Genomic DNA, 17,059 nt, shown 5'->3' with positions numbered 1-17,059 from the left:
AGGAGCCCATCTTTGCATGAAATGTTCCCTTGGTTTCTCTAATTTTCTTGAAGAGATCTCTAGTCTTTCACATTCTGTTGTTTTCCTCTATTTCTTTGCATTGGTCACCGAGGAAGGCTTTCTTATCTCTTCTTGCTATCCTTTGGAATTCTGCATTCAGATGCTTATATCTTTCCTTTTCTCCTTTGCTTTTCATGTCTCTTCTTTTCACAGCTGTTTGTAAGGCCTCCCAGATAGCCATTTTGCTTTTTTGCATTTCTTTTCCATGGGGATGGTCTTCCTCCCTGTCTCCTGTACAATGTCACGAACCTCAGTCCATAGTTCATCAGGCACTCTGTCTACCAGATCTAGGCCCTTAAATCTATTTCTCACTTCCACTGTATAATCATAAGGGGTTTGATTTAGGTCATACCTGAATGGTCTAATGGTTTTCCCCACTTTCTTCAATTTAAGTCTGAATTTGGCAATAAGGAGTTCATGATCTGAGCCACAGTCAGCTCCCAGTCTTGTTTCTGCTGACTGTATAGAGCTTCTCCATCTTTGACCACAAAGAATATAATCAATCTGATTTTGGTGTTGACCATCTGGTGATGTCCATGTGTAGAGTGTTCTCTTGTATTGTTGGAAGAGGGTGTTTGTTATGACCGGTGCATTCTCTTTGCATAACTCTATTAGCCTTTGCCCTGCTTCATTCCATACTCCATGGCCAAATTTGCCTGTTATTCCAGGTGTTTCTTGACTTCCTACTTTTGCATTCCAGTCCCCTATAATGAAAAGGACATCTTTTTTGGCTGTTAGTTCTAAAAGGTCTTGTAGGTGTTCATTGAACCATTCAACTTCAGCTTCTTCAGTATTACTGGTTGGGGCATAGGGTTGGATTACCATGATATTGAATGGTTTGCCTTGAAAAAGAACAGAGATCATTCTGTTGTTTTTGAGATCGCATTCAAGTACTGCATTTCGGACTCTTTTGTTGACCGTGATGGCTACTCCATTTCTTCTAAGGGATTCCTGCCCACAGTAGTAGATATAATGGTCATCTGAGTTAAATTCACCCATTCCAGTCCATTTTAGTTCCCTGATTCCTAGAATGTTGACATTCACTCTTGCTATCTCCTGTTTCACCACTTCCAATTTGCCTTGATTCATGGACCTGACATTCAAGTTTCCTATGCAATATTGCTCTTTACAGCATCGGACCTTGCTTCTATCACCAGTCACATCCACACTGGGTATTGTTTTTGCTTTGGCTCCATCCCTTCATTCTTTCTGGAGTTATTTCTCCACTGATCTCCAGGGGCATATTGGATACCTCCCGACCTGGGGAGTTCATCTTTCAGTATCCTATCATTTTCCCTTTCATACTGTTCATGGGGTTCTCAAGGCAAGAATACTGAAGTGGTTTGCCATTCCCTTCTCCAGTGGACCACATTCTGTCAGACCTTTCCAACATGACCCTTCTGTCTTGGGTGGCCCCACACGGCATGCCTTAGTTTCACGGAGTTAGACAAGGCTGTGGTCCGTGTGATCAAATTGGCTAGTTTTCTGTGATTATGGTTTCAGTGTGTCTGCCCTCTGATGCCCTCTGGCAATACCTACAGTCTTACTTGGGTTTCTCTTACCTTGGACGAGGGGTATCTCCTCACGGCCACCCCTACTACCAGATTACATACTCTTTTATACCGTTTTCAAGTTTCATGTAAATGAGTTTCATGTAGAGGTGTCTCAAAAATGTTAAGTTCCTTTAGGGGTAGAATTGATTTCTATTTTCTTGAAATTTAACACAGTACTTAGCACATATTAAACATACTTATATGCTTAATAAATACTTGTTTATTAAACACATGCTTAACAAATATTTTTTAAACTAATTTTAAAAACTAAAATTGTATAGAAAATGTATTGGTAAATTAAATGAAGAGATAGAAATAGCTTTAAATTTGCATTTATATATGCTGTCCATTATAGAAGCTTTTGCTGATCTAAAAATTATAAAATTATTTTATGTTTAAAATAAGTCAATCTGAAGGTTCAAAGTTCTAGCCAAATTTCAGAAAAGTATAAAATAATACATTTTTATTTTAATTAAAAATGTATATTTTGTTTCCAAGAACTTGAGAAAAGAAACTCTTTGTGTGGATGCCTTACCTGTCTTTTGCAATACCCAACACCTCTACCATATCCTTCCAGCTGCAATGACTGTATATTCAAGGAATGTAACTGAGCCAAGGTTTGTATCATGGACACATATATGGCTGAACGTTCTGCTGGGCTAACTCCAGGAATTGTCCAATCACAAAAGATTCGGCCCTATGGAAGCAATTACAACAGATAATTTAAAACAAACTAAATCTTTTCATACCAATTATTTGCTGTGTCATCATACTCTATTTCCTGCAAAAAGATTAGGTACAGTTTTGCAACCAAAACCAATTCTTTGTAGAATGTGCCACGGCTTCCCTGGTGGCTCAGATGGTAAAGACTCTGCCTGAGATGCAGGAGACCCACGTATGATCCCTGAGTCAGGAAGATCCCCTGGAGAAGGAAATGGCAATTCACTCCAGTATTCTTGTCTGGAGAATCCCATGCACAGAGGAGGCTGGTCGGCTACAATACATGAAGTTGCAAAGAGTCGGACACAACTGAGCAACTAACACATATATGCCACAGGGGAAATGCAAGGATGCACCAAGATTAACTTAAAGGACAAAAACTACTCTCAAGTAACATTTTACCAAATAAAAAATCTTAAAACAATTTGGATTTATTGTTATTAATGGACTGGTTTTTTTATTTGGAGTAGTTTCTTTCCCTCTACTATCTGGACAGTTTAGTTATTGCCATTACATGTCTCTTTACTGACACCTAGAGGAAGAATAGGCCAATATGCTGTAATTAGTAAATATGTTCCTAGTTTATCTCACTCAAATTGTGTTCTCAAATTAAAATGAAAATTTAATACAAGACAGGGAATACAGCCAGTATTTTAAAATAACTCTAAGTAGAATATAACCTTTAAAAATTGTGAATCACTATGTAATACATCTTTAACATACAATATTGTACATTAACTATATCTCAATAAAAAATAATTTTAAAAGGAAAACAAAAATAAAAACTTCCATAAAGAACCAATCCTGCTGATACCTTGGTTTCAAACTTCTAGCCTCTGGAAATGAGAGGATACATTTCTGTTTCTTTAATAAAAAGAAAAAAAGTTTAAGCCCTTGCAAAGCAAACTACCTAAAATGCTGACTGATAAACTATCATTTATTAACATGTAACTTCACAACTAAAAATAAAAGCAACAAAGTACAATTAAGTTTAATTTACCTGTACATGTTCCATCACATAAAATTCTGTTCCAATGACAGACGAATCACTGCAGTACAATAAAGGTTTGGGAACGGGGAATCCAATTGAAAACAAGGCCTTCTGGACTTTAAATTCTCTGTCAATCTAAATAAGATGATAGATAATTAAAAATCAGAAATACAGAAATTTAATAATTACTTGTGAGCTAACATTAAGGCTAGAAATTAATTTTAAAACAGTATCAACAAATATAACAAACAATATAACCCAGAGGATAATAATTTCCTTAGTATTGTCCATAAAAGTAGTCTTAGTGCAATCATTACAATTATAAATTAGGCTGGCACTTGCCAAAGAGTCAGACAGAACTTAGCAACTAAAACAAAAACAACAAAAATTGCTATTAGGCTAAAAGGACAGGCTTACGCATGGGGCTTAATCTGACTGATAATATGAAGGTGACAGTTTCTGACCATAATATTTTGCAGATATCATTAAAAAAAAAAAAAACCACCTTTTTTTCTTATCAGTCCCTGCTTGCTGACTCACTCTTGCTCTTGCTCCTCACTACCAATCCCTCTCCAGTCTACCATGGGGTTCAGGCAGGTCTCTATTTCAACGCTCTGGGCAGTCAACTACAGGGTACTGGTGGAAGCCTGTGGGTGCTGGTAGAAAGGAAATGTACCCACTCCGTCTGGAGATCAATGGAGGTACTCGTTTTCAGGGCAGTGGTGTGGGGATTCTTCCTGGTACCCAGGGCTGCCATGGAGCTAAAGATAACTACTGGGTAAGAAGACAATGAGAAGCAACTTGGTACTGACACAGAAGCTCAGCTAAGATAGAAGAAGAAAAGGCCTTCTTCAACCAGGACAGATATACACGTTTATCACTCAGAACCCAGGGACACAGCTTATAGCAGAACACTGATGCCAACTAATCTGCCTGTAAAGTCCCGTTCCCCAGACTCAGGCAGTAGTGGCTGATCACTTCTAAGGAGAAGAAACCATGCCGTTCACTTTGATCAGAGGGATAAAGCAGCCACTGCTGCAATAACTAGAGCAGGGAAATGACTAAACCCATAACCAAGGTGAGAGCAGTCAGAGATGCCAATAGCTATAGAAAGAAGCTTTCTGGTGCTGTGAAATAGGGGAGGCATGGGGTGGTGGAGGCTGGTCATAAAGTAGATGTCAGTGTGGGAACACTGCTTTTTTCCAAAATGAAAGGAGTTGTAACAAAAGTACTTTAGATCTCTGAGCTGAAAGCATTATGTTATGTTCTGATGTCTTCTAGATATTGAGGGTGTTATCAACGAGAGAGACAAATCCAGCTGTTTACTGGGGCATAAATCTCTCCCTGCAGATGGGGATTCTCTTTCACCCATGCCTTGTTGAGGCTTAATAAAAGTTAGTGAACTTTTTTGATCTTAAGCATGCAGGTTACTTCATTTTCTGAGAATATCATAGTCAAAATCTGCATTTTCCATTACTGTGATATTAAACCCACCTTTCAGTGGCCCATCTCCAGTCAGTTGGGGTTGGTTGGGAAGCATGTATAATCTGTTATACATGATTATAATAATATCCAAAATATGCATCATGATTTTAATGTTCTTTTCTCTAAAAATCCATAGATAATATGTTTTCTGAAAAGAATCAGTTTTTAACAAAAATCTTTTATAATTCTCACTAATATTTACAGCATATTATGATTATTCAAATCTTTATTTTTATCACCAAAAGATCAGAGGATTATTACACCAAATTTATTAAAGTATTCACTGAGTAGATATTATTATAAGATATAATAATGTGCCTTTTAAAACATAATTTATCAAAGTACAAAACATCTCTAAATGAGCAGTTCTGAAAATATTCACCAGGTGACTGTATTTCTAGCTGACTATATACATAGGAATCAAATCCACAAGAGGACTGGATAGTGGTCAAGATTACCAGCTTAAACACAGCCTTAGATTTCAAACTCAAATCCGTGATAAAAACAAAAAGGGGGTGGGAATACAGTTCAAGTGAAATTTTCATCTAAGAAATAAAATGTATTCTCTATATTTAACAATTGTGAGAGTATTTTTAAAAGCAATTTAAATTGTTTTGTGAATATAAAATGCATTTATTAGTCAACAAGGAATTTAACATTGCATTTGTATACCATACCTTATGTGCTTTAGGAAGAAGTAAACCAGGTGGTTTTTTTCTGAGTACATATGCTTGAGAGCCTTTCTGGAGATGAAAGGTTGGATTGGACTGTCCTGATCTAGATAAGAATAGAGAAAAGGTCAATAACAAAGATATATTTTTCTGAAATTTCAGAAGAAAACACAAAATGAAAATAAACCCACTTCAATGCTAGAAAGCCAAGAGGGGTGCTACCAGCTGCTGAGAACATTCACTTTGGGATTATATATAGCAGACAGTAACACAGTGGCAGCTGGAAAACCTATAATCTATACAGGTAGAAGAGAAGATCTTACTTCCTGCCTGCAAATCATGAGTTTTATCAGAAGTATTCCTAGAAAAACGTCTAGATCTAAGAAAAGAAAGGCTGGGAGAAGAGATTGTAGGGGATCTGTCAGAAAATTAATTAAAGGATGCTGGAACAGCTGTTCCCTCATCTGCGATTGGAGAGAGAACTCCGAGTACAGCTCTCTGAAATGGGAATTCTGATAAGCAAAGTCTCAGAGTGGATATTTGGGCCAGGAAGTGCAATAGTGCCCCAGGTGACTCACAGACACCAGGGCACTGACTTTCCCTGCTCTGTGGACAGAAATTCTCACACGGGCTAAGAAAATACACTCCAGCTGCCAAAATTATTTAATCTACACCTTCATTTACCCAACTTTTAAAGAATTCAATAGCATGAAAGAGAGGCCTTGAACCAAAAAAGCAGAATTAATCCCTGAGGTAATAGGTAATAAGAGAAAGTTAAAAAACATTTTTCTCTGAAGTTTAACCCTAGGCTTTCAGCCTCCATCTGCAAAGAACAAAAGCAGATTGAACGCAGCAGCACCTCCAGTGTCTATATCTTACGCAGATAAGCAGGACCCATCCTCTCCAGCAATCATACTAAAAAGCACCATCTAATCCTGGGTGAGCGCCTTTAAGCACAGGAAAGTGAAGATCATTGCCACAGTGTCAGCAAATGGGACAACATCAAGCTGCATTGTTAATCTTTTTAAAATATAAATTCTTTTATTTCTTTTCGGCTGCGCTGGGTTTTCATTACTGCGGGAGTGTTTCTCTAGCTGTGGAGAGCGGGGCTGTCCTCCAGGTGTGGCACATGCGCTGCTTGCTGAGGTGGCTTCTCGTCACAGAGCACAGGCTCTAGGCCCACAGTCTTCAGCAGTTGCAGTGCAATCGGTAGTTGCGGTTCCCGGGCTCTAGAGACCAGGCTCAGTAGTTGTGGCTCACGGGCTTAGTTACTCTGTGACATGTGGGATCTTCCTAGATCAGGGATCAAACGCATGTCTCATGCATTGGCAGATGGATTCTTTACCACTGAGCCACCAGGGAAGCCCCTGTGTTGTCTATCTTGACATGGGACAATTTATCTGTGATGCTCCAAAGAGTTAAGTTGCAATGAACCTTACAAAGACATTTTTTAATGCCAAATGTCTGCTTGGATGTATTTCTGATAACACAGTCATTTATGAAGCACTGGCATTTGTGATGGTAAATGACCAAGGTGAAATATAAAAGGAAAACTAAAAGCTTTTTATTAAATATATAGTTACAATATGCCCCAGCAATTTCACTCTAACATATATATCCAAGAGAACTGAAAACACATTTAAACAAAAAACTGTACATGAATATTCATAGCAGCTCTATTTTCAACAACCAAAAAGTAGAAACAATCCAAATGTTCACCAACAGATGAATGGATAAATAAAATATGATATATTCATATAATGGAATATTACTCAGCCATAAAAGGAATGGAGTTTGGATACATGCTAAAACATGGATTGGCTCTGAAAACATTATGCTAAGAGGAAAAAAAAAAGAAAACAGTGACCAAAGGTCACATATTATATGATTCCATTTCTATGAAATGTTCAGAATATGTAAATCCATAGTGATAGAAAGTAGATTATTGGTTTCCAGAGGATGGTCAGAAGGGGGAATTGTGAGATAAGGGTTTCTTAGGGTGATGCAAATTTCCTGGAATTAGATACTGGTGATGACTGCAGAATATTGTGAATAAAAACCACTAAATTATACGTTTAAAATAGTTAAAATTTTAAGTTTAACATGGCATGAATTTTATCTAAACAGACAAACACACAAACAAAACCCCACCAAACTAAAAGCATCTCCTTTGAGCAAGTATCTACCGTCCATGGTTCTAACAAAGACAAAAAAGATAAAAAAAAAAAAAAGCAGAAGCCCAGCAGGGGAAGACCACGACCAACACTGTGTACTGTGAACAAAGTACTGACTACATTTTACCACTCTAACCATCAGGCCTCTCTATAGTATGGAATCCACTGATGGTATCAATATGATAAGAATCATCAGTGAGCCAAAGGTTGTAACTATTCTTTAGGACTTGAATCGGAGCACGCAATGGCACCCCACTCCAGTACTCTTGCCTGGAAAATCCCATGGATGGAGGAGCCTGGTAGGCTGCAGTCCATGGGGTCACTAAAAGTCAGACACGACTGAGCGACTTCACTTTCACTTTTCACTTTCATGCATTGAAGAAGGAAACGGCAACCCACTCCAATGTTCTTGCCTGGAGAATCCCAGGGACAGGGGAGCCTGGTGAGCTGCCGTCTATGGGGTCGCACAGAGTCGGACACGACTAAAGCGACTTAGCAGCAGCAGCAGGAGCTGCAGGACTTGAATAAGACATTTAATACTAAAAGAAATGGGTTGATTTATAACCAAACATGTGACATTTTTGATTTGTCGAACCTTAATTACAAAGATGGAATCTTTGCATTTAAGTGTTCAGTTAGGAACACTCATTTGGTAGACTCATTTGACTAGACAAGAAATCTCAAAGACTCTTAGCATTGGTTTTACTTAGAAGCACAGGAAGACAGGAGATACAGTATGCCAGCGGGGTAGCATCAGATGAGTTTCTTTAGTAAGGTCATTAGAGTAGGTCCATGCAGCAGTCTAGGATCTACCTCATTACTTCTGTGTCCCTCTGGTGATAGCTCAGGTTTGAAGGAATGAGACCACAATGGATGAGTGTGGGTGCCACCCTGCCTTAGAAGCCTCATGCTCCACACCATGATGGCTCCATCATCTCCAGTAGCAGTCCTCTAGCAAGAGACATGACCAATTTTAAGAACTGACTAAACGTAGAAAAGCCCCAAGTTAAGCCTAAAATATCTGACCAGATACATTAGTTAAGCATAAAATATCCGACCAGATACATTTACAGGCCTTCCAGTTCAGATGCAGTTTATCAAATAGATGTTACTTTCAACATAAGTGCTCTTGCTTGGAAACACAGCTGACACACCACCTTACCAAGTTTCCAGAGTAACAGAGCTAGAAAGCTAATTTGTCTATAGAACAGGAGAAAAGGTGTTTGTTTGTTTTTTTTAAACACTTTTCTCACAACATGCTAGCCTCAGATACATGATGTAATCCTAGTAGGTGGCTCTGTTTGCATCTCCAAGCTTCCAAGCTTGTAGATATTCTTATAAGATTTTTTTTCAATAGCAAGAAATTTTTAAAAAGCATCAATCCTGATAAAGGTCACATATGTTTGCAGCTATGTAGGCAGCCTAAAGGAAATCAGTCCTGAGTGTTCTTTGGAAGGACTGATGCTGAAGCTCAAACTCCAATACTCTGGCCACCTGATATGAAGAGCTGACTCATTGGAAAAGACCCTGATGCTGGGAAAAATTGAAGGCAGGAGAAGGGGACGACAGAGGATGAGATGGTTGGATGGCATCACTGTCTCAATGGAGATGAGTTTAAGTAAACTCCAGGAGTTGGTGATGGACAGGGAGGCCTGGTGTGCTGTGGTCCATGGGGTCGCAAAGAGTTGGACATGACTGAGCGACTGAACTGAACTGAACTGAAGGTAGCCATCTTGTCCCTTGTCTGGAGATAAATTTGAAGTTATTCAGAATTTACTGTTCTTTGATATCACTCCTTTTTCTTTAATGTTGAAACCACTTTTGGAGTCATGACTATTCTGACCAAGTGCACCATAGCAAGCAGTTAATACCAACTGGACTTAGACCTTCATATCTACTCTTAAAATCAGCTTGGTATGCTCATAGAGGTATATGGAATTGAGTGAGCAATGAGGCAGGATAACAACCAGCTTGGCAACTGAACTCACTGGCACTGCTATGGCATTCATTGAAGTAGTAACTTTTGATACTAATGCTGATAGCTCTTCAAATGTATTTGCTGTGGATTAGAGATCGAGAAAAGAGAAGACTAAAAGACTAATATCATGGTGTTTAAGCATAGAAAATATTGAGTATATAGTTCAAAAGACTTAAAAATACAAAGCTGGAGATAAGAAGAGGCAAAATATCCCCAAAAAACTTGCTCCAAACTAGGATTCAGAGCCATGATAGAAGAAGAGATGTCAAGGCAGAATCAAAGGAAGTCAGAAGATTCTTGACAAATACAATGGAAGCAACAAATGGCTGGCCAAGAATCAGATAACTGAAAAGGAAGAATTTAACATCAGCAGAAAAAGCTGGAGAGGGTCCAAAACTCTAACATAGTGTACCAGAGAACAGGCATCATGATAGGTGTTTTGCTGGGCATTCCCTGGAAGTGGTGGCTCATCTCTCCAGAGGTGCCTTTTCTGGATCCATGACTGCAAAAATCAACCAACTTGAACAAAACACAACACAGCACATTCCACAGAGTTTGAAGTCTGAAGGACTCTGATTTGTAGGAAGTCGGTTCACTGACAGTTTAAAAAATCATTATTTGAGCTTCTTAATATACTATTTACAATTAATATATTAATTAAATTATAACTATTTAACATATTAAAATTATAGACATTTGTCCTTTTCATCATAGGGGACTAGAGTGCAAAAGTAGCAAGTCAAGAGATACCTGGAGTAACAGGCAAGTTTGGCCTTGGAGTACAACATGAAGAAGGGCAAAGGCTAACAGAATTTTGCCAAGAGAATGCACTGGTCATAGCAAATACCCTCTTCCAACAACACAAGAGATGACTCTACAAATGGATATCACCAGATGGTCAATATCAAAATCAGATTGACTAAATTCTTTGCAATCAAAATGGAGTTCTACACAGTCAGCAAAAACAAGACCTTGAGCTGACTGTGGCTCAGATTCTGAACCCCTTGTGGTAAAATTCAGACTTATATTGAAGAAAGTAGGGAAAACCACTAGGCCATTCAGGTATGACCTAAATCAAATGCCTTATGATTATATAGTGGAGGTGATAAATAGATTCAAGGGCCTAGATCTGGTAGACAGAGTGCCTAAAGAAATATAGATGGAGGTACATAACATTGTACAGGAGGTGGTGACCAAAATCATCCCCAAGAAAAAGAAATGCAAGACGGCAAAGTGTCTGAGGAGGCCTTACAAATACCTGAGAAAAGAGAAGCGAAAGGCAAAGGAGAAAGGGAAAGACATACCCAACTGAATGCAGAGTTCCAGAGAAGAGCAAGGAGACATAAGAAAGTATTCTTAAGTGAACAATGCAAAGAAATAGAGGAAAACAATAAAATGGGTAAGATTAGAGATCTCTTTAAGAAAACTGGAGGTACCAAGGGAACATTTCATGTAAAGATGGGCACAATAAAGGACAAAAATGGCAAGGACCTAACAAAAACCAAAGAGATTAAGAAAATGTGGCAAGGATACACAGAACTGTATAAAAAAAGCTCTTAATGACCCAGATAATCATGATGGTGTGGTCATTCACCTAGAGCCAGACACCCTGGAGTGTGAAGTCAAGTGGGCCGTGGGAAGCATTACTACAAACAAAGCTAGTGGAGGTGATGGAATTTCAGCTGAGCTATTTCTAATCCTAAAAGATGCTGCTGCTAAAAGTGCTGCACTCAATATGCCAGCAAACTTGGAAAACTCAGCAGTGGCCACAGGACTGGAAAAGGTCAGTTTTCATTCCAATCCCAAAGAAAGGCAATGCCAAAGAATGTTCAAATTATCATATAATTGCACTCATTTCACATTAGCAAGAATATGCTCAAAATCCTTCAAGCTAGGTTTCAACAGTACGTGAACCGAGAACTTCCATATGTACAAACTGGATTTAGAAAAGGCAGAGGAGCCAGGGATGAAGTTGCCAACATACGCTGGATCATAGAAAAAGCAAAGAAATTCCAAAAAACATCTAATTCTGCTTCATTGACTACACTAAAGCCTTTGACTGTGTGGATCACAACAAACTGTGGAATATTCTTAAAGAGGTGGGAATACCAAGCCACATTACCTGTCTCCTGAGCAACCTGTATGCAGGAGAAGAAGCAACAGTTAGAATAGGATGTGGAACAATGAACTGGTTTGATATTGGGAAAGGAGTATATCAAGGCTGTATATGCAGGGTACATCATGTGAAATGCCGGGCTGGATGAGGCTCAAACTGGAATCAAACTTGCTGGAAGAAATACGAACAACCTCATACAAGCAGATGATACCACTCTAATGGCAGAAAGTGAAGAGGAACCTAAAGAGCCTCTTGATGAAGGTGAAAGAGGAGTGAAAAAGTTGGCTTAAATTAAATATTCAAAAAGGAAGATCATGGCATCCAATCCTATCACTTCTTGGCAAATAGATATGGAAACAATGGAAACAGGGTCAGATTTCATTTTCTGGGCTCCAAAAGCAATGCAGATGGTGACTTCGGCCACGAAATTAAAAGACGCTTGCTCCTTCAAAGAATAGCTATGACAAACCTAGACAGTGTATTAAAAAGCAGAGACATCACTTTGCCGACAAAGGTCCATATAGCCAAAGCTATGGTTTTTCCATACAGCTCTTACATGTATGGATGTAAGAGCTTGACTATAAAGAAGGCTGAGTGCAGAAGAACTTTTTTGTGTGTTCAAACTGTGATGCAGGAGAAGACTTGACAGTCCCTTGGACAGCAAGTAGATCAAACCAGTCAATCTTAAAGGAAATCAACCCTGAATATTCATTGGAAGGACTGGTGGTGAAGCTGAAGCTCCAATACTTTGGCCACCTGATATGAAGAGCTGACTCATTGGAAAAGACCCTGATGCTGGGAAAGATTGAGGGCAAGAGAAGGGGTGACAGAGGATGAGATGGTTGTATGGCATCATCGACTCAGTGGACAGGAGTTTGAGTAAACTCAGGGCTATAGTGAAGGACAGGAAAGCCTGGAGTGCTGCAGTTCATGGGGTCGCAAAGAGTCAGACATGGCTTAGTAACTGAACAAAACCAACAAATAGACATCTGTATACTTAAATACACACAGAGAAAGAGAATAATACAGGTTCACTTTATCCACATAATAAATAAGTGGAAAGTGCTATTCATGTCAAAACACAAAGCTTTTTTTTATATTGGCATCAGTTGTGGGGAAAAAAAAAGTTAACTCAGAGTACTTAGAATAAGACTGCCTGTCCCCATTCCTAAACACCTATCTCTTCCTACTTCCCATCACTCATAGCACTGCTGTCTTAAAACCACCAGGACTGGTCTCATTATGCTCTTTATCTCTGTTTATGTTATCAAAAAAAAAAAAAAAAGACCTACATGCTCATGTCACCACTTATCCACTGCATTCTAATTCCCATGAGGCTCTATACAGTCTTAGTCTTCTTCTCTCACCCCGACCCTCATGCCCCCAACTCCCAACGCCTTTACATTGTGCACCCTGAAACTCACTGTCTTTCAGCACCACAATCACATGCAGCACCAATCTCTTCTCTGAAAGGACCCTTCACCTTCTTGCTCTAAAACCTGAATGTTCTACAAGCATCCTGTTTCCCTTGTCTCTTATGTGATAGATTTTGCCCCACATCACTCATCCAGTGACCTGGAAATGGAGTCTGTGTCCTTCTTGATACTCCTTGCCGGTTCCAGGCTCTCTGCCCTTCATCCTGTCTAAACACCTCTCCCCCAGCTTTGAATTTCATGTCATAGAGACTCTGCCACCCTCTACTCATTCTTGTTGCAGTCACCCACTAATTCATAGATCATTCTCCCTCAATGCCTAAGGATTTTCACTCTTACTAACACTTTGTTGTTCAGTCACACAGTCACGTCTGACTCTTTGTGAACCCATGAACTGCAGCATGCCAGGCTTCCCTGTCTTTCAACATCTTCCAGAGCTTGCTCAAACTCATGTCCACTGAGTTGGTGATGCTGTCCAACCATCTCGTTCTGTCATCCTCCTCTCCTCCTACCTTCAATCTTTCCTAGCATCAGGGTCTTCTAGTAAGCTGGCTCTTTGTATCAGGTGGCCAAAACTCTACCCCCATCCTAATTATTAATGGCATCAAATCCATAAAGATATTCGTTCTTAGGCCTATCAGTTCCCTGAATTCTCACCTCCAGTGATTATACTACCTGTCACTCATTCTATGGGACACACCGTGGTGGTGGTGGTAAGTCCCTGTAGACCCCCAGGCTCTTCGGTCCATGGGATTCTCCAAGCAAAAATACTGGAGTGCGTTGCCATGCCCTCCTCCAGGGGATCTTCTTGAGCCAGGGATGGAACCAGCATCTCTTATGTCTCCTGCATTGGCAGGCAGGTTCTTTACCACTAACACCACCTGGAAAGCCCTGGGACATACCTTATATCAATATCAACAACTCAAGCATGGCATTATCCTATTTTTTAAGCATTTCTAACTCTGAACATAACCTCTTTTCACTCATACACCTAGTACCTGAATTTCAACAATTCTTTGATCCCTGGACCTACCTGCTAATAATGCTAAGTCACTTCAGTCGTGTCCGACTTTGTGCGACCCCATAGACGGCAGCCCACCAGGCTCCCCCGTCCCTGGGATTCTCCAGGCAAGAACACTGGAGTGGGTTGCCATCTCCTTCTCCAATGCATGAAAGTGAAAAGTGAAAGTGAAGTTGCTCAGTCGTGTCTTGAATCTTAGCGACCCCATGGACTGAAGCCTACCAGGCTCCTCCATCCATGGGATTCTCCAAGCAAGAGTACCGGAGTGGGGTGCCATTGCCTTCTCCTGGACCTACCTACCAACCATTAATCATACTACCTTTTCATGGCCTTCGGTTCCCCCCTTTCCCCATGATATCCGTCCTTAACTAGCTTAAATTAGATGATCAGTTACATAACTACTCCCTTGAATACATCTTTAATATACTTGCCCTCTCTTACTTCATGTTATTTGCTTGGAGCCCCCCATCCTGGTTAAATCCAACTGTTTGCCTGCATTCATATAATTGAATGTAGTTGGAGAAAGGAACACATAGTCATAATTATTGTTTAGATTAGGTCCACTAGATGCAGATCCTGAGAGATCTGTGTGCAAGCGACTTAGTATGGAAATGCTTAGGAAACCAATAAGGAATTGAGAGAAGCAAGTCAGGGAAGGGGAGAATGCTAAGCAAAATTATGATCTGAGACAAAGTTCCTTAGAAGGTAACTTCAGCTTGATTTCATGGTAAGGAGGGGACTCTACAGTGTAAGGTACACCTGAGAGTTGTCTTATCTCTAAAGCAAAAATAGTGGGAATTTCATACTCCTGAACCCATGAGTCACCAGTTAAGAGCCATCTTGGGCACTACACCATTCAGGGCAAAAGAGGCTACAGAAGGCAAGGACAGTCTGTAAAAGAGCCATATGTGTTGGCTACTGGAAGCAGAAGCCACCAAAGCAGGGTATACATGGAAACTAAAAAGCAACCCAAGAGAATCTGGGCAAAGGATCAATAATACCTACTAAAATAACTACTCTTACTTCGAATTCATGACTATGAACCTCAAAGTGAATCATGCTGCAATTATGATATACTTCCTTAGTCCTTTCATTCATTTCCCATGCTCTTGGATAACTGTTTAACAATTCCTCCTCTTCCTTCAAACCTCCAACACTTTCTTCCACCATCTTCACTCAGCTGATTACCTAGCTTCATATTTCACAGAGAAAATGCAAACAATCAGGTGAGAGCTTCCACAAGGTCACACTACCATTTCTATGGCATAGAAGCACCTATATCCATATACTCTCTCTTCCCTGCAGAGTCTGTAGAATGTCTACATTTCTTTCTAAGGACAATTCCTCTCTTGTGAATTAGATCCCATTCTACTCTTGTCTACTCAAGGACTTCATTCTAGCCTTCTCTCTTCCACAGATTTTTCGTTCTGTTTTGGATCACTGCCATCAGCATACAAACATGCTGCCTTTTTCTTTTAAGACTTATCTTGACCCCACGACCCTGATGCTGGGAAAGATTGAGGGCAGGAGGAGAAGGGGACGACAGAGGATGAGATGGTTGGATGGCATCACTGACTCAATGGACATGGGTTTGGGTGGACTCCAGGAGTTGGTGATAGACAGGGAGGCCTGGCGTGCTGCGGTTCATGGGGTTGCAAAGAGTCAGACACGACTGAGTGACTGAACTGAACTTGACCCCACTTCCCCCTCTACATAAAACATTCATTTCCCCCTTTAGAGCAAGGAGTATAAACTCAAAATGTTTACACTGTTTGCTACAATTCCTCCTCTCCTACTTTCTCATGAACCCATTTCAATCAAGCTTTCATTCCTATCTTTCCAGTGCAGTGACTTTCTTCAAGGTCACTAGTATTGCTATGGTATCACATAATGGTTTCCCCTTCTTGGGCCACCCCTTTTGAGACTCTGTTGTATGTTCCTCCTTAATTCTTCAATTCTCAATACTGGGATCCCTGGGAATAAGTTCACAGACCTCTTTATGTAGACTCATCTTCTAGGTAAGCTCTATGATCTCATGGCTTTAAATACCTTCTCTATCTCAGTGACTTCCAAATGTATGTGGCTAGTTTAGATCTCTGCTCTGACTTCTTGATTCATATACCTGCCTGCTTACTATTACATATCCACTCCCATGTCTAAAATGCATCTTGAAACTCAACATTCCAAAACCAAGTTCCTGATATTTCCTTTCCAATCTGATTGTCTACAGTCATCTCTATTTTATTGCATGATAAATCCATCCTTTGAGTTGCCAAGAAAAAATGAAATACTGTTGGTTTCCTCTTTTTTTTCTTTCATATCCCACAAGTGAACACTTATAAATCCTCCAAAATAAATTCAGAATATGACCACTTTGCACCTATCCTACACTACCACCCTGATCCATACCACTAATTACTGTCTACTCAGTTCAGTTCATTCGCTCAGTCGTGTCCGACTCTTTGCGACCCCATGAATTGCAGCACGCCAGGCCTCCCTGTCCATCACTAACTCCCGGACCTCACCCAGACTCACATCCATCGAGTCAGTGATGCCATCCAGCCATCTCATCCTCTGTCGTCCCCTTCTCCTCCTGCCCCCAATCCCTCCCAGCATGAGTCTTTTCCAATGAGTCAACTCTTCACATGAGGTGGCCAAAGTACTGGAGTTTCAGCTTTAGCATCATTCCTTCCAAAGAAATCCCAGGGCTGATCTCCTTCAGAATGGACTGGTTGGATCTTCTTGCAGTCCAAGGGACTCTCAAGAGTCTTCTCCAACACCACAGTTCAAAAGCATCAATTCTTCGGTGCTCAGCCTTCTTCACAGTCCAACTCTCACATCCTTACATGACCACTGG

The 17,059-nt window shown here is 40.1% G+C and overlaps 1 protein-coding gene across 2 annotated transcripts in view; it reads right to left on the bottom strand.

Moving 5' to 3' along the window:
- ACAD11 (acyl-CoA dehydrogenase family, member 11) overlaps positions 1 to 17,059 on the bottom strand; it is a 119,577-nt gene that overhangs the window by 94,969 nt on the left and 7,549 nt on the right. For both annotated transcript variants that reach the window (XM_010839574.1, XM_010839575.1), the window contains exons 2-4: positions 5,487 to 5,586; positions 3,334 to 3,459; positions 2,149 to 2,310 (exon numbers count right to left, since the gene is read on the bottom strand). In XM_010839574.1, coding sequence (XP_010837876.1) covers positions 2,149 to 2,310; positions 3,334 to 3,459; positions 5,487 to 5,586 — 388 coding nt within the window. The remainder of the gene's footprint in view (positions 1 to 2,148; positions 2,311 to 3,333; positions 3,460 to 5,486; positions 5,587 to 17,059) is intronic.

The sequence above is a fragment of the Bison bison genome, unplaced genomic scaffold (genome assembly GCF_000754665.1).
Source record: "Bison bison bison isolate TAMUID 2011002044 unplaced genomic scaffold, Bison_UMD1.0 scf7180017864119, whole genome shotgun sequence".
NCBI classification, from domain to species: domain Eukaryota; kingdom Metazoa; phylum Chordata; class Mammalia; order Artiodactyla; family Bovidae; genus Bison; species Bison bison.
The sequence above is the reverse complement of the archived record's forward strand: the minus strand, read 5'-3'. Positions and strand labels throughout refer to the sequence as shown.